This window comes from Sardina pilchardus, chromosome 13, assembly GCF_963854185.1.
Source record: "Sardina pilchardus chromosome 13, fSarPil1.1, whole genome shotgun sequence".
NCBI lineage: Eukaryota > Metazoa > Chordata > Actinopteri > Clupeiformes > Clupeidae > Sardina > Sardina pilchardus.
In genome coordinates, this window is record NC_085006.1 from 20,620,420 (window position 1) to 20,644,904 (window position 24,485).

The 24,485-nt window shown below is 47.4% G+C and overlaps 1 protein-coding gene across 8 annotated transcripts in view; it reads right to left on the minus strand.

The window, feature by feature from the left end:
- The window catches only part of trip12 (thyroid hormone receptor interactor 12), a 59,894-nt gene that overhangs the window by 11,384 nt on the left and 24,025 nt on the right, over positions 1–24,485 (minus strand). For 7 of the 8 annotated variants that reach the window (XM_062552508.1, XM_062552509.1, XM_062552510.1 and 4 more), the window contains 24 exons: positions 20,112–20,217; positions 18,662–18,798; positions 18,235–18,318; positions 16,259–16,354; positions 15,454–15,605; positions 14,536–14,571; positions 14,213–14,308; positions 13,759–13,851; positions 13,311–13,472; positions 12,900–12,968; positions 12,421–12,586; positions 11,330–11,450; positions 10,559–10,715; positions 9,910–10,063; positions 9,054–9,282; positions 7,962–8,080; positions 7,246–7,456; positions 6,593–6,693; positions 6,073–6,247; positions 5,052–5,193; positions 3,601–3,792; positions 2,716–2,867; positions 1,090–1,247; positions 936–1,009 (listed from right to left, as the gene is read on the minus strand). In XM_062552508.1, coding sequence (XP_062408492.1) covers positions 936–1,009; positions 1,090–1,247; positions 2,716–2,867; positions 3,601–3,792; positions 5,052–5,193; positions 6,073–6,247; positions 6,593–6,693; positions 7,246–7,456; positions 7,962–8,080; positions 9,054–9,282; positions 9,910–10,063; positions 10,559–10,715; positions 11,330–11,450; positions 12,421–12,586; positions 12,900–12,968; positions 13,311–13,472; positions 13,759–13,851; positions 14,213–14,308; positions 14,536–14,571; positions 15,454–15,605; positions 16,259–16,354; positions 18,235–18,318; positions 18,662–18,798; positions 20,112–20,217 — 3,182 coding nt within the window. The remainder of the gene's footprint in view (positions 1–935; positions 1,010–1,089; positions 1,248–2,715; positions 2,868–3,600; positions 3,793–5,051; positions 5,194–6,072; positions 6,248–6,592; positions 6,694–7,245; positions 7,457–7,961; positions 8,081–9,053; positions 9,283–9,909; positions 10,064–10,558; positions 10,716–11,329; positions 11,451–12,420; positions 12,587–12,899; positions 12,969–13,310; positions 13,473–13,758; positions 13,852–14,212; positions 14,309–14,535; positions 14,572–15,453; positions 15,606–16,258; positions 16,355–18,234; positions 18,319–18,661; positions 18,799–20,111; positions 20,218–24,485) is intronic. The other variant, XM_062552511.1, reaches the window with a different exon arrangement.

Genomic DNA, 24,485 nt, shown 5'->3' on the forward strand with positions numbered 1-24,485 from the left:
CCCAACATCACGTTAGCGCTACATTTCACTCGTCAAGGGCGCCGTTTGAGCTCGGGTCAAACCCAACATCACGTTAGCGCTACATTTCACTCGTCAAGGGCGCCGTTTGAGCTCGGGTCAAACCCAACATCACGTGACGCTACATTTCACTCGTCAGGACATCTACAGCTGTATCGCGTATGTGTCAAAAAATTTAATGTCCGCAGCGATGCAGGGTTCATACACATTTCCATGACTTTTCCATGATTTATTCACAAATTTCCATGACCTTCTATTTCTCAAAACCTCACATCAACTAGTGCTACATTAATAATAGATATGACGCGTGAGATAACGGGATGGTTACCTAGAAGGAATGCTCTCAAAAAGTAAAAATTTGCCAATCGGTTGTGACGCAAGTGTGAGACATGATATGACCTGCCCAAATGAGATATGTTTCTGAGTTGAATTGGATGAAGCAAATTTCCATGACTTTTCCAAAACTTTTGGGGTGCTTTTTGTTTTCCAAAACCTTTCCAGGCCTGGAAATTGGCATTTTCAAATTCCATAAAATTTCCAGGTTTTTTAAAAATTTATAAGTTTAATGGTTAAAAAGGATAGGCAATGTTTCGACCCGGGGTCAGAACGTTGCCTATCCTTTTAAACATTCATTATGGGAGCTTAAAGCAGAGTTGCGGACATTACATTTTGTCTTGTCCTCCATTACATAATTTGTCCTGCACCTGCCAGATGGTGGGATGTGCACACACCAAATTTTTTTTGAACATCTTGTAAGAGTGTGCACATGGATATTTTAGCAGGTGATAGAGCGTGGTTTACCTGTGCTGGCTACGAGAGCTTGCGGATTTGGACTACTTATCTTACCAGAGCACAAGAGCCACATAAATAGCGGTCACTCATAACAACAAAAATGGCAGAAAATCTCCTCAGCTCACCAGTGATTCGTCGATTTCATCGTCCGATCCATCGTCGTCACTGTCTTCGTCCTCCTCCCTGATTCGTCCGTATCCTGTGCAGACAAACACAAGTTAGTGGACGACGCTCAAGTTCATCCAGATTGCTTTAGGGTTGATGGCTGCGTGTACCCACCTCTGACCACGAGATATCTCTCAATGGCCTGCACCAACGCCAGGGGGTCGATCTTGACCGGGCCCCCCTTCCACTGCTTGACATTGGTACAGTCCGGGTGCCTCTGCAGCTGGCACTTGAGCTGGTGCGTGTTGAAAAACTTCAGCGCCTGGGAACCTCTGTAGACGGACAGACACACACAAACACGTCAGTCAAAACACTGGCATATTGAGGCACTCCGAAGCATCAGCTGGTACTGGCAGGCACACAATGGAGCTACCCAGCGCTGGCACTATTTTGGCAGCCCACGCACTCTGTTGCAAACACACTCACACACTCGCACCCATTTTAACAAACTGGGGGGGGGGGTCATGACACAGATATATTCCTGGCTGCTACGCTCGGTAACGGAGCCAAATGGGAAAGGGAAAAAACAAAGAGGGAATGAGTGAGACGAAGGGAAGATATAAACAGCTCATTCAAGATGAGAAAATAAGCACCGTCACTCACACACACAGACACAGAGATGGGCAGAGAGAGGAAGAAGGGGATGAAATTAGCTTGAGTTTAAAGGAACAAGACAGACAAATAGGTGATGAGAGCAGACACTGGGCAGACTGGCGTAGATGTGGGGAAAACATGGGAGAGAGGGAGACAAAGAGAAAGAGGGAGTGTGAGATTTAGGACTTAATATGGAGACAGAGACAAAGAGAGAAAGAGCAAGAAAAAGACAAAGAGCATGCAAAAGAGAGAGAGAGTAAGAGAGAGAGAGAGATGGGGGGGGGGTATGAGTAGAGTCAGGACCTAATTAAGCAATAAGCCCAGAGAGGCCATGGGTTATACTGTATAATCAAACAGCTAAGGGAAGTTCGATTATACAGTATAACCCACGGACTCGAGTGGCTTATTGCTTTTCTAAAACGGTTACTACATCGATCTAGCAAAATTTCATGAAGCGAAGGCACAGCAACGACAATGTAATGATGTATTCATAGATAATCTTTCCTCCGCCAAGAAATATATTCCCTCCATATGAATGGTTGCCATGCAACAACAAGACGCAGCCACTCTTAACTTTTGTGCTAGTTTTGTGGTAGCGCATTACTATAGAACGAAATGCGGTCAAGGTGTGAGTTTATCGTGATATTTACAACGGCATCGAACGCGATTCAGCCAATCACAATCAAGGACCGGAACTATCCGTTTTAGAAAGAGGTGTGGAGACAGAGAGAGAGAAGGGAGAGCATGCAGGTCAGTATAATAAATGAAGGCAGAGACGAGACGATATCTAGGAAAGTGATGAGCAAGTGAAACAGAAGGAAAAAGAGAGAAAGACGAGCCGCGCAGACAGCTATGGACAGCTGGGGGAGCAAACCCTACACCAGAGCGCCCAGGGCAGACAGGAGATGAACAGAGACAGAGAGAGGAGGCGGAAGAGAGAGAGAGAGAGATAGATAGAGAGAGAGAGAGAGCGAGAGAGGAGGCGGAAGAGAGGAGAGAGAGATGGAGATAAATAGACAGAGAGAGAGAGAGAGAGAGAGAGAGAGAGAGAGAGAGAGAGAGAGAGAGAGAGAGAGAGAGAGAGAGAGAGACAGAGACAGAGAGAGAGAGAAACAGAGACAGACAGGAGTGTGGGAGCTGACAAACCTGCTGCCGTTGCCGTTTCCGGAGGGGAAGTCGTGCACCTTGACGGGGAACTGCTCCATCTGGCTGAGGCAGTTGTTCATCTTGTGCACCAGTGCCAAGAGAGGCAGGTTCTCCGCTGGGTCCAAACGGGCCACAGACTCCTGCCCTGGCATCTGCAACAGCACCAGCACAACACAGGGGACACAGGTCAACCAATCAGGCCATTACGCACAACACAGGGGAGACAAATCAACCAATCAGGACTGGGTTTCCCAGATTCGTTAAGAAGCTCTTAAGTGCTAAGAACTTATTAGGAGCGCTCTTAGAACGTTCTACAACGCTCCTCTTAGCACTTTCTTAGCGAGGTTCTTAGCACTTAAGAGCTTCTTAACAAATCGGGGAAACCCGGATCAGGTCATCATCAACCAGCCAGAGCACCAATGACGGAGCCCGCTTTTGGGTCGGAATTACAACGACAGCCTGCAATACAAATGCAAATCTGTACGTGTGACAGCAGGATAATTCACACATGCATTTGGATGGGTGTCAACATATGCATGTATGTATGCACGTCACCATTCCCAACATTAACAAGTCCGTTATCACAGCACGCAGTGTTGGACGAGCAAGTACAAGTCAACAGAATAATTGTGATGTCTAGCTGGGCATGAGTGGGTGGGAATCCAATGTGTCCATATGCAAACGCATGTTAACATACCATATGTGATGATGCATTCAGAGGTGTTAATGGTGCTAATGTATGAATGTATGCATTCACATGGCTGTGTTGATTATATGTGATTTATTAGTACGTAGGGGTGTGTGTGTGTGTGTGTGTGTGTGTGTGTGTGTGTGTGTGTGTGTGTGTGTGAGTGTGTGTGTGTGTGTGTGTGTTCTTGTCCTCACCGGGCATCCGCAGAAGATGTGCAGGAACCTCTTGATGCGCTGGTCGCGATTGACGGCGTTGCGGTCTCCGCAGGTGGTCAGGTAGAGCAGCATCTGCTTGACCAGGCCGCTGTGCTGGATCTCAAACGACGACACGTCCGACTCCGACACGATGCCGGAGATCTCCACGAGGCACTCTACACCTTCATCCACCTGCCGAGCACACACACGCCACACACACACACCACTCAGAACTTGAAACAGCCCACAAAAACAAACCTATGCTTTTGCATCTCAACGCATACAGCACGTTGCCAACCCAATAATACCCCGAGAAAACTATCACTGTGAAAACCCTATAATATGTAGCATTGTTGTCGCGGACAAGAATATGACCCTTTTCGGTAGTTTTAGACAAATTGGGTTAGCTGAAGGAGTACCCATGATGAAAATGAACAAAAAAGGCATTCCTACTTCATATTACAGTTATTTCTAATTTACTGAGGAAAACACTTCAAAATCCAATTGAATAATTTGGGTCAATTTACTTCCTGCAATGGCACACTTCTGGGTGGTAGGAGTGTCTGCTCTTCCCTGACAAACGGCAACTTCACTGACGGTTACATAAACAGGAACCAATGAGGTGAAGTACTACACAACACCCCCTGTGACACTGCCACCTGCACCTTGGCATGGTGTGCTGTAATCCCCCATGACTGACCTTCACCCAGTGAAATCATCCACGCTCCCGAGTCTGTCTCATGTGTGGCTCGTGGAGTGCCGTGTCGTGTCTGTGTCACACTATCTGCTGTGTCATGTTTAAGCTACGCAATGTGCTAGGTCATGTTCGGGTGTATAATCTTGCATGCCAAGCTTCGCCTTATACATAAAACATGGCAAGTTCTTTACCGCAGCACAGTGTGATGTCTGAGGGACAAAAGGAAGGTTGCGCACCTATGAACGTACAGTTATGATTCAAAAGCTTTTTAAGGATTCAAATCAACTGATCTCATGGGTTAATAATAATACAAAATTCTATTTATAGTTCACTTTATATCAAATCAATGATCTCAAAGTGCTACAATGCACACATACACAAAAAAAAGGATAAAAGTAACATCATCCTAACACAATATTGCCTTGCCTGCATACAGTCTAATGTTTGTTCAATGTTTGTCTATGGGGGCTACACTGGGTATGGAACTGAAGTGTTCTGTGCAAACGGAAACAGGCATTTTCCCAGTGTGTGCTGTGAGGCCATAAATGTATTGACTTTTCAGTGAGCAGTGTGTACACACAAATTTGCTTCGGGTGAGATAATTGCTGCAGTGTGCATGTGTGCACGTGTGTGAGTCTATGAGTATGCCTGTACGCATGCATCCGTGTGCCTGTGTGTGTTTGTGTGTGAGAGACCATGAGCATGAGTGTGCGCGTGCGCACGTGTGTGTGTGTGTGTGTGTGTGTGTACATACCTGAAGGCTAAGCTGCTCAGTGGCAGTGCAGAGTCTCTGTAGTACATTCAGGGCAGGGTTAGTGCTGTCCACGTTCTCAGAGTTAAAGTAGCGCTCCACAAACTTGCAGGCCTGCTCCTTGATCCAGGCCTTAATCTTATCCCTACGTAACATACAGAGACACGCTTACTGTAGGTGTGGATAAATACAACAACAGAACTTTAGCAGCAACTGTGTCATGTAGATATACAGCTTAAACATGTGCTGGACATACTTTTGATGAACATTAACCAGTTAGACGAAATGTGAGTCACAACGACGAAATGCACCATGTGGGTAGCCTGGATATCCAGACCCAAATCTACAAAAGATTTAGGGTCTGGCTATTACTAATGAAAATGGCCCAACTTGAGGGATGGCACCAAGCATGCATTTGAAAATACCACTGCACGCAATGGGATAACACTATGACCAATGTTTACAGACAGATTCTGGACTTCGACATTGCAGCGCTGTTGTCATCTGTTTACCTCTGACCCACTTATATCAGATACAGCGATGTGATTGGGGCAGGACGGCTCCAAGGACATGGGTAATGAGCATCATTACTGATTGCCAGAGTGACTCTCACTGAGCAAATTCAAATTGTGCTTTCGCAAGAACTCTAGATTTCCAGGGTACCCAATCTGGGCACAAAATCAATGTAAGGGCTACCACACAATTAGCCTTATACTGCTATTCCATGCCTATATTTATATGACGACATATAATTTGATAAGAGTAGTTGTAGTAGTGCGCATACCCCCAACGGTGACGTGCAAGGCAAATGGAACTAGAACTCAGTCAAGGAACAAAATGTCCACACTCTGCTAAAAAAACTCCCATACATGTGCCGTGTGCTGCAACGTTTAGACCCTGCGGAGTCTTCCTCGGGCAAAACGTACAATTCGGTGCCATGTTATTTCCTACTACAAATGTCACACTCAGTCAAATGTCTCCATAAATAAAACCCTAGACAAACCTCTCTGATGTGGTGACCCACCTGTTGTTGGAGACCGAGTCCTTGGCAGGGGGTCGGGCCAAGCCACTGACCCCTGCTGTGCGAGAGGGCTCAGAGCTGGAGTTGTTGGTCTGGACGCCCAACTTGCCCCATGTCTTGGGATTCAGGTTGGCCAGGAAGGACGACTTGGGTGACTGAGTGGTGGTCGGACTCTTGGCTACAGAGGAGAGAGGAAGAGAGGGAGGGATGGATGGAGGAGAGGACGGAATAGAAGTTAACGATGGGTTCCCCTAACATGGATGAAGCCTGGTCCTAGACTACAGGACTGATTTCTTCAGAGGAAATTTGAAAAAAGAAATCTGAAGATCTGAAATCTGTTTTAATCTCACTTAATATTGTCTAGGAAACAAAATCAAACCGGTTCAGTGAAAAACACTTACGTCTCCTGAACAGCCAAATCATGTCGACCATGAGTACATTTAACTTGTTCTATACATGAGGACTGTGGTTGAGAATGGATAGATAGCGGATTCAGTGTACAGGGAAGGAGAGGTGTCCTTACCCTGATTGTCAACTTTGTCGTCGTCTCTGGGGGGAGAGTACTTGGGCCTCCTGGGGCCTCGCTTGGGGAGTCGCTTCCTCTTCAGCACGTCACTCAAGCGCCTACCAGAGGGAACAACAGCGACATGATGAGAGAACATACAGTCTGAGCTATCCACACTCAATAAATATAAAGGCCTGCGAGTGTGAGGCCAGGCAGTTAAATAAAGAATGGATGCCAAGAACACAGAGAAAACCTCTGTAATGCAACAGAACCAAAGTCACATTTATTGGTAAACAAAAGCATAGGTATGTACTGAAGCACTACATGTGCATCATCACTAATGGGAATTAAAGGGACACTTCACCGATTAGCATTAAGCTTTGTATCTTTGTATCTAGAAAAAACAGTCATGTTTTTGAATGGTCGTGCATCATTCCCTCAGTTTGCCTTGAGATAGGAGAAATACGGATTACGGAAACACGGTGAAATACGGAAATACGGAAACACGGTGAAGTGTCCCTTTAATGTCTAATGTCCACACTGGGTTCATCTTAAACTAGTGCATGTCTGTGTCTGTGTCTACGAGCTTCGGTGCACGTGTGTGTGTGTGTGTGTGTGTGTGTGTGTGTGTGTGTGTGTGTGTGTGTGTGTGTGTGTGTGTGTGTTCGTACCCCTGTGGGCTGAGGTCCAGCGAGTCGTCCATGCTGTGCTGGAAGCTGGGGGAGCCCAGATCGGCGGGCGGCTGTGCATTGCTGCTGGCGCTGCTGGTCGTCGTGGTGATGGTGGTGGTGCACAGGCTGGGAGGGGTGCTGGAGCAGGCCCTGGGGGGGTTGCTAAGAAACGCCTCTGACTCAGCCAGGTTCTTCACCTGGTGCATCACTCCTGAGAGAGAGAGCGAGCGGGCGAGAGAAAGAGCGAGAAAGGAGAGAGAGAGAGAACGAGAGAGAGGAGAGAGAGAGAGAAAGAAGAGATATGATTTGATGAATGAAAAGATACGCAGAGAGGATATCTCTCGTACTTGGACTGCCTTTCTGTGCCAACAGCAATCTTTCCCAGTGGCATTGTGGGAGATGAGAGCACTTTACCAGAACCACTTGGATTCTGAGATTCATTTGAAATGCCTAAGTCCACAATAAAATCCAATGACTAACTGGTTTGAATGCATCCTCTTTTATTAGATCTGCCATCTGTTTTCTCTATGTACATCTAAACAGCCTTGCATTAACAAATAACCTGCATTGTTTGTGTGTGTGTGTGTGTGTGTGTGTGTGTGTGTGTGTGTGTGTGTGTGTGTGTGTGTGTGTGTGTTTGTCCATCCTTGCTGAAACACACACACAAACACAAACACAGGGAGAATGAAAGCGTGAATACGTAAGCGGCTCTTTACCTTCTCTTCTGAAGTAGACACTGAAGACATCTGGAAGTTTCTGCATGAGGATCTCTGCCATCTGCAGGGAGCCCACTACAATCTTCAGGTCCTGACTCGACAGCATCGAGGCGATGTGACTGCACACAAAGGCACACACACACACATAGCATGTCATTCCCATATCCAAGTCAACATCGGAAAATCCCCTCAATTGCTTATTTCCACCTGCCAGCTTTCTTTTCAGCCAATTTCAATTCCTCACGAACCTTCTTCATAGGGACCATCAGTCTTGCTTTGGAATAGTTGATTTACAAACCATGCTTTACAAAATTATGAGACCTTTCTGTTCCTCTCAACTGTGACTTAATTCTCAATGGCTGAAGGGGCGCTATGGTGTAAGCCTGCGCCACATGAGGCTCTACTGTAAGTGCCCACAGAGACGCGGGCTACAATATGACCAGTGGTCATTTCCCGATCCCAACCTTTCTCCTTAAATTCAATTCCATTCAAAGACATGGCATGTAGCCATTTTTTTGATTAAAGGCTTTCTACTGAATAGGAGTTTCTCAATTTTTCTGTTTTTTCATAAAGGTATCTTAGGCCCATTTTTGAAGAGCACCCGGAACAAAATATTTTGACCCAGAGTAGCGTCCCTTTCTCTCCTTTTTTCCCATTCAACGAACTTTAATCATCCGTTAGTAACTCCTTCTCCCACTCGATACCCGTCACTCTTCACTGTCCTAACTGAATAATGGCGACAAATAATTATCAGTGGCTTACTGGCAGTTTCTTGCACTTCCATTTAGAATGTAGTTGTGCTTTTAGGTCTACCTAGTAGTACAATTTCCTTCTTTTGGAAGGCTCAACAATTGACATGGTCCTTACATGAGACATGAGCCTTCATCTGAGTCAGAACCATCGATAACAGACTACTATTGACTACTAACAATACTATTACGCCCCTTAAAAGAAAAAAAGAGGTCATGTTCACTTTTCCCAACACAAACACTAGACTCATCCAAACACACTAGTCCTGCTCCTCTCTTCCGTCCCCGCCCTCCCTCCCTTGTGTATCACTGCCTGTAGTCCCGTTGTCGTGGCGACGCTCACCTGGACACGGCGTGGTTGCGCAGCACGTCCCTCAGCAGGTCGGCGTCGGCGAAGTAGATGATGCGGAGGATGGCTCTAAGGCACTTGTGTCTGACGGCGGGGCCGGCCGATGAGCTGTACACCTCGTAGAGCACGCCGAACAGCGTCTTGATGAAGCACTTGGCCAGCTCGGGGTCCTCCTTCATCAGCTGGGCGCGCGCGTCCTCACGGCGCACCTCCTGGTGACTGCCTGCAGGGGGCGAGCGGAATGGCGGAGACAAAAGGGGGAGAAAACCGGTCTTAGTCAAGTCAACATGTCTCCTACAACCCACACCGTGGGCAATGTGACTGAGCACAGGGGAAAGGTTAGCATGTTATCAGTTAGCATGCTCAATTACATCGGAAGCGCCACTTTTAAGCTCGTCTTGTTGCCGTTTTGGTGAGAGTTACGCTTTAACCTTGTGAAGCTCACTGCTTTCTAAGCTGAGGGTTAATGCAACTTCAAAATACATGATCAAGTCAAGCTCAGCTTCTTCTGTGCTAGGCATTAATGGATGTTCCCATGTCCATTCCTACCAGCCAGCTAACACATACCTGATCGGCAGGTTTCTGGAAATGGTGTCTGTTATTGCTACTGTTACTGTTACTGCTGCTTGTGGTATGTGACGCAGCCTGAGATTCACACAATGCGAAAAATGCAATGTATGAATTCCAGCCTGCATTGCTTTAAGCTAGAGCTGCAAGTGCCTACCTGAAGATCAATGCAACCAAGTGTGAGTGTGGGTGTGTGTGAGAAGTGTCTGAAAATGCCGGGTCTGTTGCCGTTGCTTGAACCGCTCAACTATTGATGAACTGCCAAGCGTGAGCGTGCCCTTACCAGAGTTGGGGTTGGCCAGCGGGTTAGGCTTCCTCTGGATGCCCCGGGCAGTGCCTGTGTCCTCGTTGATCTGCTGCATAGAGTTGAAGTCGATGGTGTAAACACGACCCAGCGTGGTCAGGCTGATCTCATCCTCACCATTCTGATGAGCCGTCTGAATAGAGGCCAGAGTGGGAGGGAGGGAGGGAGGGAGGGAGAGGGTGACGGAGACAGAGAGAGAGAGAGAGAGAGAGATCGAAAGAGAAGGGAGGGGAGAGATTGGAAGGGAAGGGAGGGGAGAGAGAGCAAGCGATTGAGAGGAAGGGAGAGAGGGAGAGAGAGGGAGAGAGCAAGAGAAAGAAAGAAAGAGATACAGAAAAAGAGAGAGCGAGAGAGAAAGAGAAAGAGAAAGAGAGAGAGAAAACGTGCAGTGTAAGGACAGACAGAAGAATGAATGAGCGTGGGGAAAAAAAAGACAGAAGGGCGAAAGAGGTTGATGGTGGGAAGGAAATACAATTAGCACATATGAGCTAAAACTATCCAAAAGTATTAAACAGACAGGCCCCATCTGGTTTAGAATACGGTGGTGTGTGTGTGTGTGTGTGTGTGTGTGTGTGTGTGTGTGTGTGTGTGTGTGTGTGAGAGAGTGTATGGTGTGTGTATCCTGTACCTCTATGATGCGGCTGTCGATGCGGTTGTAGGGGTGCCAGAGGCCCCGGTCGTCCCTCCACTGCCAGATGGCCCCCTCTGTGGTCTGGGCGCTGCCCTTCTTCAGCATGGCGTCCACGGCAAAGATGCCCTCTCTGGGCAGGCATGGCATCAGCTCACTGCCCACACAAGGACACGAGAGGTCAGCAGCGAAATTCTAATGCCCATCACATTAGCATGTGTCGTGTTTGCCTCGACAGAAAAGGTGCGGATATCAACCTTTAGGGTTTTAGTTTGAAAAAGCCTGAACTGGCTGCGATGTACCACAGGATAGTGTTTATGGACTTCTACTGTTTCATACTTATTTTCTTTCAATCAAATAGGCCTCACTCACATTTTTCGAAGCAGGTAAAACGCTATTGTCCAAACTCGTACGAAACATTTATAAAAAACATTAAATATCTTCTGAGAACAATGCTAGTAGATTCTCGGCTAACCTACAGCCAGGAAAGACCAAGTCTCCGCCAGGTATTAAACATTGGGGATAAGCAAGGCCATCTCAAACCAGTGCTACTCATCTTAGTAGCTAACAAAGAAGGGTTCCTATCTGGTGAGGGAATAGCTCTGTGTACCATTTACAAAAGATGTCATTAATCACATCTTAAGCCAGCAAAAGCCTAGTTTCTAACAAGGTCAAGTCTACACACCCCGACATTGTAAAGGTGGTTCTGTGTCACTCGACAGTGCTGTGAGGAAGGAAACAGGAAGTGAGTGTGGCAGGGGCAGGAAGTACCATATGAGTGAGGTGAGCTCGTAGAGCTCCTGAGGGCTCCTGGGCACCAGGTCGATCTGCTGCTCCAGACACGTCCCGTTGGATGCTCCGCAAAGCAGGAAGCGTAGGGTCTCCGCGATATCTACACAAACACACACACACACGTGTTATTGATGCTTATCTACACACAGGACAGACATACATAAACATGTTACTGATAATCCCGGGTCACACAGAGAGGCCTTGAGTAGTGGATCATTAAGCACTCGGTGAGAGGGTCCACAGGCACGTATGTGAGTGAAGGAGAGCGCAGAGGGGAGTGCGAGGATGTGTGTGGGTGCTTGTGAGAAGATGAGTAAGAGGTGATGATGAGGGGTGTGTGTGTGTGTGTGTGTGTGTGTGTGTGTGTGTGTGTGTGTGTGTGTGTGTGTGTGTGTGTGAGACCGAGAGACTCATTAATGCTTTGAAGGCTGCACTGAGAGGTGGCAGTTACATCATAAGGAGGAACATGCACACCAACATGATGAATATGCCAAGCTCAGCACCTCCCTCTCTCTTTCACTGTGTGTGTTTATGTGTGTGTTTATGTGTGTGTGTGTGTGTGTGTGTGTGTGTGTGTGTGTGTGTGTGTGTGTGTGTGTGTGTGTGTGTGTGTGTGTGTCTGGCCTATGAGTACACATTCACTCTGCTTCATGAGCTCAACAGTGAAAGGCAGTGAGAACAATGAGAGTTGCTGCACACACCATGTGCATACCACCATGATGGAACATGACTGAGCAGCGATGCACTGACACTAGAAAAGTATTGCAATACCCTGCAATTGAAAACGTTATTAACGCTATCCCATTTTGTTTTTATCTGTAATGTAAGAATGCTGCTATAACCAGCCTAATATTCTATCAGTTAAATCATTTTTTTTATTTTATTTTTTTTTTAGAAGTTTCACATTTTAAAACTCATGTGCGTGTGTGCATGTGCGTGTGCGTTAGTAATAGTATAGAAGACTCATTCTAATTCATCAGCAGCAACACAGCTGGGGCTCTGTGAGTGTGTGTGTACATACATATACATATGTGTGTGTGTGTGTGTGTGTGTGTGTGTGCCAGACTCACTCTGCTTCATGAGCTGCACGGCGAGGCTGGGGCAGTTGGAGCACATGAGGGAGAACATGCGCACCACCATGATGAACATGCCCGAGCTCAGCACCGGCGGCGTCAGCACCAGCAGCTGCTGCACGTTGGTCAGCAGGTCACGGGACGCTACCTGCTGCAGCAGGTTCTGAAAAGAGAGGGGGGTCGGGGGTCAAAGGTCAGGTTCTATGTATAGCAAACATTCTTCAATGTGTGTTGCATTAAAAAAAAAAAAAAAGTCTCATAAACTTCAGTGCTGCTCCGGTCTCTTCCTCTTTTTGATTCTCCAATGTGTGTGTTTTAAATAAAAGGCATTTTGGGTGTGTTACTTGGTTTGCAACTTTACATGCACTTTCTTGATTAATGGTTCCATCAATCAATCAACCACTACAACAAAACAAGACAAACAATTACCCAAATCACAACCGAGCTAACAAACAGATCCATGATACTGCCCTTACCTCCTCATGCTGAAAGTTGTCCACGAGCCGGGCAAAACAAAGACAAGTGCTTTCTACGGATTTCTTATCCTGAGGAAGAGGAGAGAGGAGAGTTATGATCACTTCAGGGGACTGACTATACAGTATGCACCTCAGTGTGTGTACATGTCTAAAACAAATCTGAGCGGTAAAGCTGTGTGTGTATGCTTGTATTACAGTGCCACTTTGTGTTTACGCTTGTATCATATGTATGAGTATGTAAATTGAGCAGAAATTGACCATTTCTGGTGGTCTTCAGTGTACATGAGTTAACATGTTTTGCACATCACTTGTGTGTGTGTGTGTGTGTGTGTGTGTGTGTTGTAATGTTTAGCACAAAAGACAAGCGAATGAGCATATGTATGTGTGCGTGTGTGCATGTGTGTGTGTTACCTGGTGTGTGAGTCTCTGCGTGAGCAGGGGCAGCGAGTCGGCCACGAAGTGGAACTCGTCCGGTGTGATGCTCTGGCAGCAGTTAGCCGCTATGGCCAGAGCATTCCGCTGGGCATTTATACTGAAGAACTCCAGATACAGCAGACAGTCTGCCAAACCACCCTACATGCACAAAGATAGTGTAATGGAGAGAGAGATGGGAAGATAGAGAAAAAGAGAGAGAGGTAAAGAAAGAAAGAGAGAGATAAAGAACGAAATTAATTTAAGAGGACACATTTACATAAGTCACTGCTGTTAATCCATGTAATAAATTACCTCAAGTAATGAATTAACCACAAAATCTTGACACACACACACACAGAGGGGTCAAGGGTCAGTGGGACAGAGAGAGAGCCGAGGCTCTTAAGTTGATTAAATCATTACAGGATCTGATCAGACGACCACTTACAGCCTGGAGGATTGCTTTGCTGTGTCGCCTTGACAACATCTCCAGTGCAGTCAGAGCCTGCTCAGCCACATCAATGAACTGGATCACCTGAAGCTGCAGACAGGAGACAGGTTGAGTAAGTGACCACACACACACACACACACACACACACACACACACACACACACACACACACACACACACACACACACACACACACACACACACACACACACACACACACACACACACACACACACACACACACACACACACACACACACACACACACACACACACACACTTCACCAAGTCTTTAAAAGTAGACAGATATGTCTCCTGTTCCACTCATTATGTAAGCACGCATTAATGAATTGATAATAACAGACACCAAAGGTGTTTCAATATGCTGCAGTGAGGGTGTGTCAGTGAGAACAAGTCTGGGGTGAGTGATTGTGTGTGGCGGAGGACGTACTTTCTCCAGGAACACGGGGATGGCGTCCACCACCACAGCTGAGGAGCGTGGCAGAGCCTCCATCATGTAGGTGAGGGCACGGGACGCGTGATTCATCTGTGCACACACACACACACACACACACAGGTCATACATTTATTCTCACACGGTCAGCCTCTCTTTAGAGACAATAACAATATCAATACTGAAGCACTATTACACATCATGGTGGTTAATCAGATTTTAAACACCCTCAAATGCAGCAGTAGCTGCACAAATGTACAAAGATTACATACAAAGACATACAACCTACTGTGTACAAACTACACACTGCTGGTACTCACAATATCGAAGTTGTGCTCCATCTGTAACAGCTGGATCTGTGGAGGGAGTGAAGGACACACACATGATGAGCATTACTGGGGAGAGCAAGACACTGAGCAAGCAGGTTAAAGGTTAAAGGGCAAAGGGCACACGTCAGCAGTTTAACACACAAAGAAAAACAGTGGTCATCAGTGGCATACACTAATGTCTCTTGAAGAAAGTCGGAATGACCTGCCGATACGAAGTACTGCCGATACTCAGTATTCCACCCAGTGAGTCCTAATACATTTAGTCTTTACTTGGGCATAAGGGACAAGGGACTACATTGAATCAGAGTGTCATACTGATTGTCTTCCTGCTTGATATAATTACAGCGTTAGTTTAACATGGGACATGTTGGTCTGCTTGAGGTGAGTCCTAGAGCAGTTAGCTAAAGGCTAATCGCCTCCACCTCCTAAACCGTGCTAACAACTGTGGGGATGACAGGCTCCATTAAGAGAAAGCTGGAGCATCTCCTTAGGGAGAGAGTGGCTGTCTTCGTTCGGGGGCAAGACAGCGAGGCAACCTACCACAAGCTTACAGTCTCCTTCAGCAGCCAGACCCTGACACATTTAAGCGACCCAAATTAACACAGAACTAGATTGGCTGCCATTAGAGCGCAGACTGGGAGCGCATCCAACCCCATTTGAGAGAACAAGAGACACAGCAAGCGTGAAGGAGAGAGGGTAGGAAGGAAGAGAGAGAAGGACAGAGAGAGAGAGAGAGAGACAAAACACAGGAGGGGGAAGAGAGAGAGAGTGAGTGTGTGTGAAGGAGAGTCAGAGAGAGGGACAGACAGCAAGTCGGAGGGAGAGAGAGGGAGAGAGGGGGGACCACTGCTAGCTGGCACAGCAGATGAGGAGGAGGAGGAGGAGGAGGAGGAGGAGGAGGGTACTGACCAGGGCGGGCACGACGGTCTTGACGGGGAAGCCTCCCAGCGTCTCCTCGTTACCCATGACCAGGAGCTGACACATCTCGATGGCAGCCTGGAGCTGCTGGGACTCGTCACCTGTGGCCTGCAGCCCCTGCAACAGCTGTTGGGCTTTAGAGCCTGAGGGAGAGAGGGGGAGAGAGGGAGAGGGAGAGAGGGGGAGAGAGGGAGAGAGAGAGAGAGAGAGAGAGAGAGAGAGAGAGAGAGAGAAGAAAAAAAGAGACAGAGAGTGAGAGTGAACAAGTTAATGTGTTGTTACATTACAACCATTTTATAGCTCTTTGGTAAAAATTGTATCATAAGTCATGCCAATAAACCGACTTCCATTTAAAGAAAGAGGAATAGAGACAAAGGAGGGAAATGCAAGGGGGAGGGGGGAGGGGAAGAGAGGGGGTGGAAAGGTAGAGGGACAAAAGGTGAGAGAACAGGAGAGATAAAAATGGAGGAATGTGAAGACGCAATGAGGAAAAAGGAGCCACAGAACGAGTGACAGAGGGCGAGGGAGGAGAGCAGTGTGTGAGTGTGTGTGTGTGTGTGTGTGTGTGTGTGTGTGTGTGTGTGTGTGTGTGTGTGTGTGTGTGTGTGTGTGTGTGTGTGTGTGTGTGTACGGTCAGAAAAACAAGCGCAAGCTCGGACATGAAAACGCTTTACACTCAGTCACAAAGAAACACACAAACAGATCAATACACACCCATAGTGAAAACACACATGTGACCGAGAACAACGGCAATGATAACCGGCTCACTGTGACGTCAGACTCGGCAGATACTTACTGGCCCCGCTGCCTATGGTCCTGTGGAAGAGCTGAGACATGCGCGGCCCCAGTGGTCCAAACAGGTGCGGGGGGAGACCTCTAGCCTCCAGCAGGGCTGCAACACCAACACCAACACAGCCAGTCAAAACACAATACAACAGCACCGTACAACCACAATACAACACACACACACACGTGCACACGCACGCACGCGCGCACACACACACACACACACACACACACACACACACACACACACACACAACATACTGTAGGGCAACAGCACCATCATCATTCACACAGTTTACACAATTACACACACATGTACGCACACACCAATATCTCACACACACAAACAAGGTCACACCAAATATGTGCACACTACTATGCAATAACACTACTGGCCACTGACACACTGCTGTGTAACAGCCCCATGAACACACACGCACACACAGTATAAGCTCATCATTTGTCCCCCAACACACACTCACAGCACCATGAAATTAATACCATTGTCACACACACCTCTACACACTACAGTGCCACAACATAACGGCCATACCTCCAGATGAGGAGATTCAGCCCCAATTCAATTCCGCTGCTATTGCTGGAAGTATGATGGTGTATATTGATAAGCTTGGGGACTAATGGTACAAGTATTGGCCTTTTGCAAGAGGCTGACGCAAGTAATCAAGTTTAAATGGTTTTTGCTGACGGTCGGCCAGTTGTGGAGCGGCAGGATATATAGCTGACCCATCAGCCAATTAAAACTCAAGGTCACGAGAGGGGTTGAGAAATGACCAGGGGAGCAGGGGTAAAAAATATGCCCCATCTGGAGACAATGCGTCCAGAGTGGATACAGTCACGCAAGACAGAGCACAGGGTCTCTCAGGGTTCTGGGGCAATTCACATGTTTTCTTCGGGGGGGGGGGGGGGGGGGGGGGGGGGGGGGGTGCATACTCAAGAGATGAGTGTAATTTACTGTATTTTGGTTTAGCTGCATTTGTTGTGGTGATTCTCTTCCTTTACTCTCTCTTTCTCACACACACACGCACGCACGCACGTAACATTACCGGTACATGTGGTTCCTGGCCACACCACTGGTTTACCAAGATAACCATAAGTCATAACCAACCCCATACATGAGTACTTTCCTTGCATGCATCTCCTACTACTACTACACTAACAGTGAGGATACATTCGGTGCGCAATTGAAGCATCCGTTCACAGACTGTAAAAATAACAAAAAAAAAACATTTTAGAAGACTTGTCTAATCTGTATGAATGTATGCACCGCATCTGGTGTAGCCAGTTGCATCGATCGCAGAAGAAGCTAATTGTTTGTCGCAGCATACACTGCACAAACAGAATGCTGCAATTATGTGCCTGGAGTAAGCTGCCTGTGAGGCACAATTGACTTTAACTATTTCCCTATGCTGAAATATCAGATAACATCTGAAAATGAACTGTCGTGACAGTGTCATGACAAAACGTTGAAAATCAAAAGTAGTATTTGCTCATACTCTGGCCTCCCTGGAGGTGTGCTCATACTCTGGCCTCCCCTGTGCATATTTGACCTTGTCTAGCGTAACCCTGATTAGCACTCTCAACTCTGTAAGGAAACTTAAAAAAAAAAAAAGATTAAAAAAAAAACAGTCCAGGAAGGTCACAAACCGGGGGCAAGCAAGCATTGCGTTTTGCCACAAACATTTATGAGCCACATCAACCTCAGATCGCAGGCTGAAAACATCAAAAGGAGCACATCCCACTGCTTTCACATAAAGCCCGCACTGCACTGCACTGCACTGCACTGCACCATCAGCCCCTATTAACTTATACTCCCATAGTACTGTCCAGGCCCAATGCACTATAAATACGGCCTGATGAAAGCATGTGGGCTGAGACCTCTAATTACTATTGGGCAGAGTGACCTAATGCCGGGCAGTTCAGGAGACTGGGGATAAGTTTCAGTGTGGCTGCTGTGAAAAGGCTTACCTTGCAGCCGGCCCATTTCAGAGTCATCCGACTCACTCTCGCCGGATGTGGTCATGCCTACAGCTCCAGCTACGGAGCTCGAGGCTAGAGAGAGAGAGACAGATAGAGAGAGGGAGGGAGGGAAGGAGAGGGAGAGAAAGGAAGAAAGAGATAAAGAGGGGGAAGCAGAAAAGAGAGGTTATTCAGATTCAGGAACAAAAACAAGGAGAGAAGACCACACATTTTGCATTCTCTCTTAAGGAGGAAGTAGTATTCAGCTGATCTGTAACGTCTAGGAAGGTAAACAGGTGGAGGCCTTGTGTGTGTGTGTGTGTGTGTATGGTGTGTGTGGGGGAGGGGAGAGACTCCTATTTGCCCGTGGCGGATAAGGGGGTTAAGCTCTTTGGCGCCGGGCTTTTGCGGAGGTGCGGCAGGGCAGGGCAGGTACCTGAAGCCCCCTGTGGTGCCTCATCGGTGCGCGCGGTGGAGGAGTTGGCTCCATCCTGGTTGTTGTCGGAGTCGGCCATTTTCTCCTGTCGACGAGCTTCAGCTGCCCCGCGCTTGCCCAGGCCTGAGCCCCGCCGACTGAAGGGGTAGAGAGAGAGAGAGAGAGAGAGAGAGAGAGAGAGAGAGAGAGAGAGAAGAGAGAGAGAGAGAGAGAGAGAGAGAGAGAGAGAGAGAGAGAGAGAGCGAGAGACAGCAATTACAAAATCAGAAAGAGATAATTACATGCTTTGTAATTACATGTTTTTTGGGGGTTTTTGTTCAACAATTACATTAATTTGAAAGGTGACCGGCAAAACAACAAAACTTTCGAGCCCAAAAAAGTGTGAGAGAAACAGAACAGGAAACAAATCTAAGTCACCACCGAGCAGGATATAGTCAGTGTATAGCAAGCACACAACACTGCCTGCTCTACTACTTCCACCCAACGCAGACCTTCAAATGAAAACTGTTATGCTCGGCTTCTATTCCAGTCCCACATGTGAAGCCAGAGGTTCAACTACTAAAACACCCAGCCCAAGGATAATAAATAAATAAACAAATAAAACAAATAAATAAATAAATAAATAAACAAATGGACATACCACATACATACTCAGTGTGAGTGAACTGGTACATGTGTCATATTAAAATGTTAAATGCTGACAAGAATTGTGACAGTTCAGTATACATTCACTTCACAGATCAAATCAGGCTTCCTCTGACGCCTTCCACTCAGGCCTGACTGCGGTAAAAGCCAGCTCGTGTGTGAAGCAAACCCCTCAAACCCTTGAGGGGTGATTTTTTATTTTTTTTTGGCTTGATGTTGAGAAAGTGTGTGAGCAAACAACACTGACACATTTGCTTACTGGTAAACTGGCATTGGAAATTACATGTTCCATTAAACATTTTACAAGACGCCATTTTGTTACCGGTGCACAGTCTACACTTCTTACTCCTCAGCACTAACACAGAAGCAAGGCTACTCATCAGGCCGTATTGAGACATGGGAACGGTGAAAATCAGCAGTATTGAGGTGAGCTGACATTTAAAGAGGAAGGGCCTCAATCAGCTTGTGCGATAGAGACACAGGAAGGAGGGTGTCAGATGTGACAGTCTGTCGGTTTGCATCTGTGTGCGACTCAGTTTAGAGAGAGACATATGGTAAGGACACATTAGACAGCATTTGGCTTCCATACACTTATATTGCATGTGTTCTATTCCCCTCCAGACTCATTCAAATACCTCGCTAAATTCTGCGTTTTGCCACGACACTGCGATTTCCCAGCGCTGAGATAAGAGCTCATGATTACAGTGAGCTTTGATTCAGTGTCCCCAAGTCACTGCCTGTTAACAGTGAATATATGTGATCTGTAAGTGTGTGTGCGCGTGCGCGTGTGTGTGTGTGTACGTACCTGGTGCTGGCGCAGGAGCCCGTGGTCTTCTGACGTGTGCTCCGCCGATAGCTGGGGAGCTCTGCTGGGGGAGACTCGCTGCGTTTCTTATTGGACTTCCTCAAACCTACACACACACACACACACACACACAACACACACACACACACACAGAGAGTTAATAATCACAAATCCAGAAAATAACACACAGACTAAGAAAACATATCAATACACAAACATCCCTTACACCATACACCACACACTCTTCACAATGGACAAGGGGGAGGTGACTGACCGGCTAGCAGTGAGCCTTAAGACATGATGTCACACACACACTCACACTTCATCCCCCACCAGTCACATCAGCAGGTGGGAGGGAGGGATAACAGAATGTCACACACTTTTACTTTAGAGTCCATCACCAGGGGTCAGCACCTCATTCGATAGTGTTTTGGTGTGCCTTACTCTCTGCCTATATACAGAGAGGGCGAACTGAACAGCAAGAAAGCCGTAGAACTGAACTAGCACACATTCAAGTTGGAGATAAGGGCAATCCCAAAGCCTTCAGTCTGACCAGTTTTAAAATGACAGAGGTCAATCACCAGCAGCGACGACACATTGCCTTTAAGTGATGCGTAGCCGATATTGGGTCAAACAAAATACCAACTCCTCCTCCAACTGTAGTGGCGAAATATGTATTCACCTGAATCCAATACGCACTCTCACTCACACACACACACGTATGTTACATCAGAACGATCAACTTAAAAAAGTAAAACTAATAATTAAGCAGGCAGGAAATCATATTTCTAGTCATCATCTTCGATAATTTGCTCACACCCTCCACATCTCTGCAGAGACTTTAGCATTAAGGATGAGGGTATAAATAGCGTTCACTGGCTGCTAGCCGATGGCAAACCCCTCTACCTAATGTCAGACTTGCTGCCACCCTGAGATGGAAACTCCCACCAGGCTCACGGCGGCATGGCCACAGAGCAGACACGCAACACGCACAGAGAGAGAGAGAGAGAGAGAGAGAGAGAGAGAGAGAGAGAGAGAGAGAGAGAGAGAGAGAGAGAGAGAGAGAGAGAGAGAGAGAGAGAGCCGCTACGGCAACTACACAAGCTAAACACACACAGAGGAAGAAAGAACGGATACACGCGCACACGCACACACACACAGGGGCCAGACAGACATAAGCAAGCAGACACATAGACAGACAGAGACAGACAGAAACAGGAAGCATGCAATGACTGCAAGACTATCCAGACAGCCTGACTGATAGAGACTCTGAGAGCAAGAGGGAGAAGAGACCGACAGGAGCTAGGGTGTGAGACCAAAGCACAGACACCCACACCCACACCAGAGAGAACACAGGGACTTTCTGGGCAACCGCAACACAGGATCCCCCCCCAAATTTCAAGTGCGCTCAAAGCATTATGTTCATAGACGAGAGCTTATTCAAAGCTGGTCAACACAGACTCCCACGGTCAGGAATATTAGAAGTCAAGCTTTTTGTTCAGCTATTGTGTTTCTCTTACAATATTTTGTCATGACAGCATTATAAATGACCATGAGTAATTCTGTTGGTTTTAGAGTTTGTCAAAATTATGTTTCAAAATGAAGCTCTGCTGTTGGGTAGCTCCCAGGCCAGGGGACAGTGATAGCCTGACGAAGAAAATGAAAGCACTCCTTAAAGGGGGGTGGGACTCCCATACACCAAGTATGCCTGTAACCGCTCATCTCTAACCCACAACAGTTCCTTTAAACGAAACTGATGTCTATAATTTCCGAGGGTCAGCTTGCCCTGCACTTTCAAATCACTACCAAACCTGCCGGTTAACCTCAATCATCTCATCTGCACCTGTTACAGAGCATCTTCAAATCATAACTCTGAAAGCCATGCTCTTCCACAGACATAGACTCGCCTCAACACTACTGCCACTCTGCGGGCACGGAATTGTAAGTTAGACAAACGTGCACGAGGACAGATGCGTGCACGCGCAGACAGACACGCGCGCGCGCACACACACACACACGGAAGTCTACTCACCATGACTGGACAGGTCTGAAGTGAGATGCCAGAGACGAGGCAAAAAAAAAAAAAAAAGAAAACAGCAGGAAGCGACAGACAAAAAGAATGGAATGAGAGCCCGGCAAATACTAAATCAAACCAGATGAGAAAGAGAAAGAGTGAGAGCGAGAGATAAAGAGAAAGAGAGGGGGACAGAGAGAAAGAGACAGATAGATATGTCAAGACAAAAGGGAGAGAGAAAGTAAGAAAGACAGACCGCTGACCAGAGAGGGAACAGCGCAGTAGTCCAGTGTTGGTGTGTGTGGCCCTAAGGGCTGAAATGTGTTGAATCACAGCACTGGCCTTTGCACTCAAACACCCCCCAACCCCCCCCCTCAAAATCTGATGCCCCTGGTGCAGTCGGGCCGAGCTGCGCCCCCCACCACCATCTCTGCACCTCTATTTCGGGCGTAACACCGACCTGGAGCAGAGCCCGGTGGCACTGTGCCCGCTGTGCCCCCACCCCACCGCCTGGCATACACACACGCACACACACGCACACACACACACACACACACACACACACACACACACACACACACACACACACACACACACACACACACACACACACACACACACACACACACACACACACACACACACACACACACACACACACACACACACACACACACACACACACACACACACACACACAGTATTCCCACAACCCGCCTGCCCCGACTCTGACCCCCACAGCAGCAGGCATTCAATCCTGCGACCACCCACACAACCGCGCGCTGGCATTTAACATGGACCCTGTGCATAGCGTAGAGGTATCGGTTAGACGGTCTGCCTGGAGAGGGAACACAACACGCGCTAGCTCTGAGGACCCTGTGGGCACGGAGGACCATATGCCAACACAGGGCATTATCTTCTCTCCGTTCGTACTACTCGGGCAACCAGAATACAGCTGCTGCATACAGCTCATCTGCACTGGTGGCGTTTCCAACATAAACAACGACATAAACAAAAACACACAAAGCATGTTTAACCCACATACTGAAGCCGAAAGCACCTCCCACACACACACACACACACACATACACACCGAACCAGCTCATATGATCCCGCTCAGCACTCTATCTTGCAGATCTGGCTCGGGAGATCGGATGTCCACTCGGGACAGATAATGTCACCCAGCAGCCAGACTACATACAGTCCCTTTCCACCCCCTGCCAGCTCTACGCCTACATTTCCCATAATACCTCCTGTTCACTGTAGTCCCAGAGGTGGCTAATGTGATTCCCGTTTCAGAGTTTTGAGCTGCAGTGGGAACGTGGACGGTTCAGAGGCTACCAGACCTACCTCCATGGCCCTCCATGGGTGATGCTGCTGCGCAGGGCTTCGGAACACACACCACACACACACACCAGGTATTTTTAGAATGAGAGGCTGGCACTGGACAGGGGACGTAACCAGGGGTCAAAATTAACTTTTTGAAATGTGAATATCTACCAGCCAGAGACAGATGAACTGGTGAAATCCACCTGCCATTCAATAGGAAATACGTATTTTCTGTCTGAAATCTATTTTGAGCCCTGGACGTAACCCTAACTCCCCCTCACACACACACACACACACACACACACACACACAAAACTATCATCCAAGTCTGTCTCAGACACACTACGAGCACACAAAGCTACAGATATAAGCATGGCCCTCCGACTCTGTGTGTTTGGAGGCAGACACCAGCATCAGCTAACCACAGGAGGCACGTGCCTAATAGAGGTTTCATTGTGATTTAGAAAAGTCAGACCAAGTCACATACAGACAGACACACACACACACACAGCATGTCTATCATGAGGGCGTCAGAGTCTCAACATAATATACTCGAACTTAAACAAAGTCTGATTGTGTAATGTGCACGTGTGTGTGTGTGTGTGTGTGTGTGTTTGACTCCATGGGAACTTATCAGCCCAACACAGCTGTGGAAACAGAGTGAAGGACATGTATATAGTGCATGTGTTTGTGTGCGAGTGTGTGTGTGTGGTATGTGTGTGTGTTTGTGTCCTTAAGGAGCCCATATCACTGACAACACCAGAGGGGGGCGTATCATACACTGAACACACGGCTAAGCTGTGTGTGTGCGCGTGTGTGTGTGTGTGTGTGTGTGTGTGTGTGTGTGACTGTGTGCGTGTATATATACACCCTATGCGCAAGGGTGGAGCTTGGTCTGGACCTAAATATAAACCAAAAGGGGGTTCGTTGTTTACTTGAGACGTGACCGTGAACACCTTGCAAGTCCACATGCATACACACGTGTGTTTGCGTCCATTTTGGCAGTGTGTGTTACAAAATTCTGTGTGGGT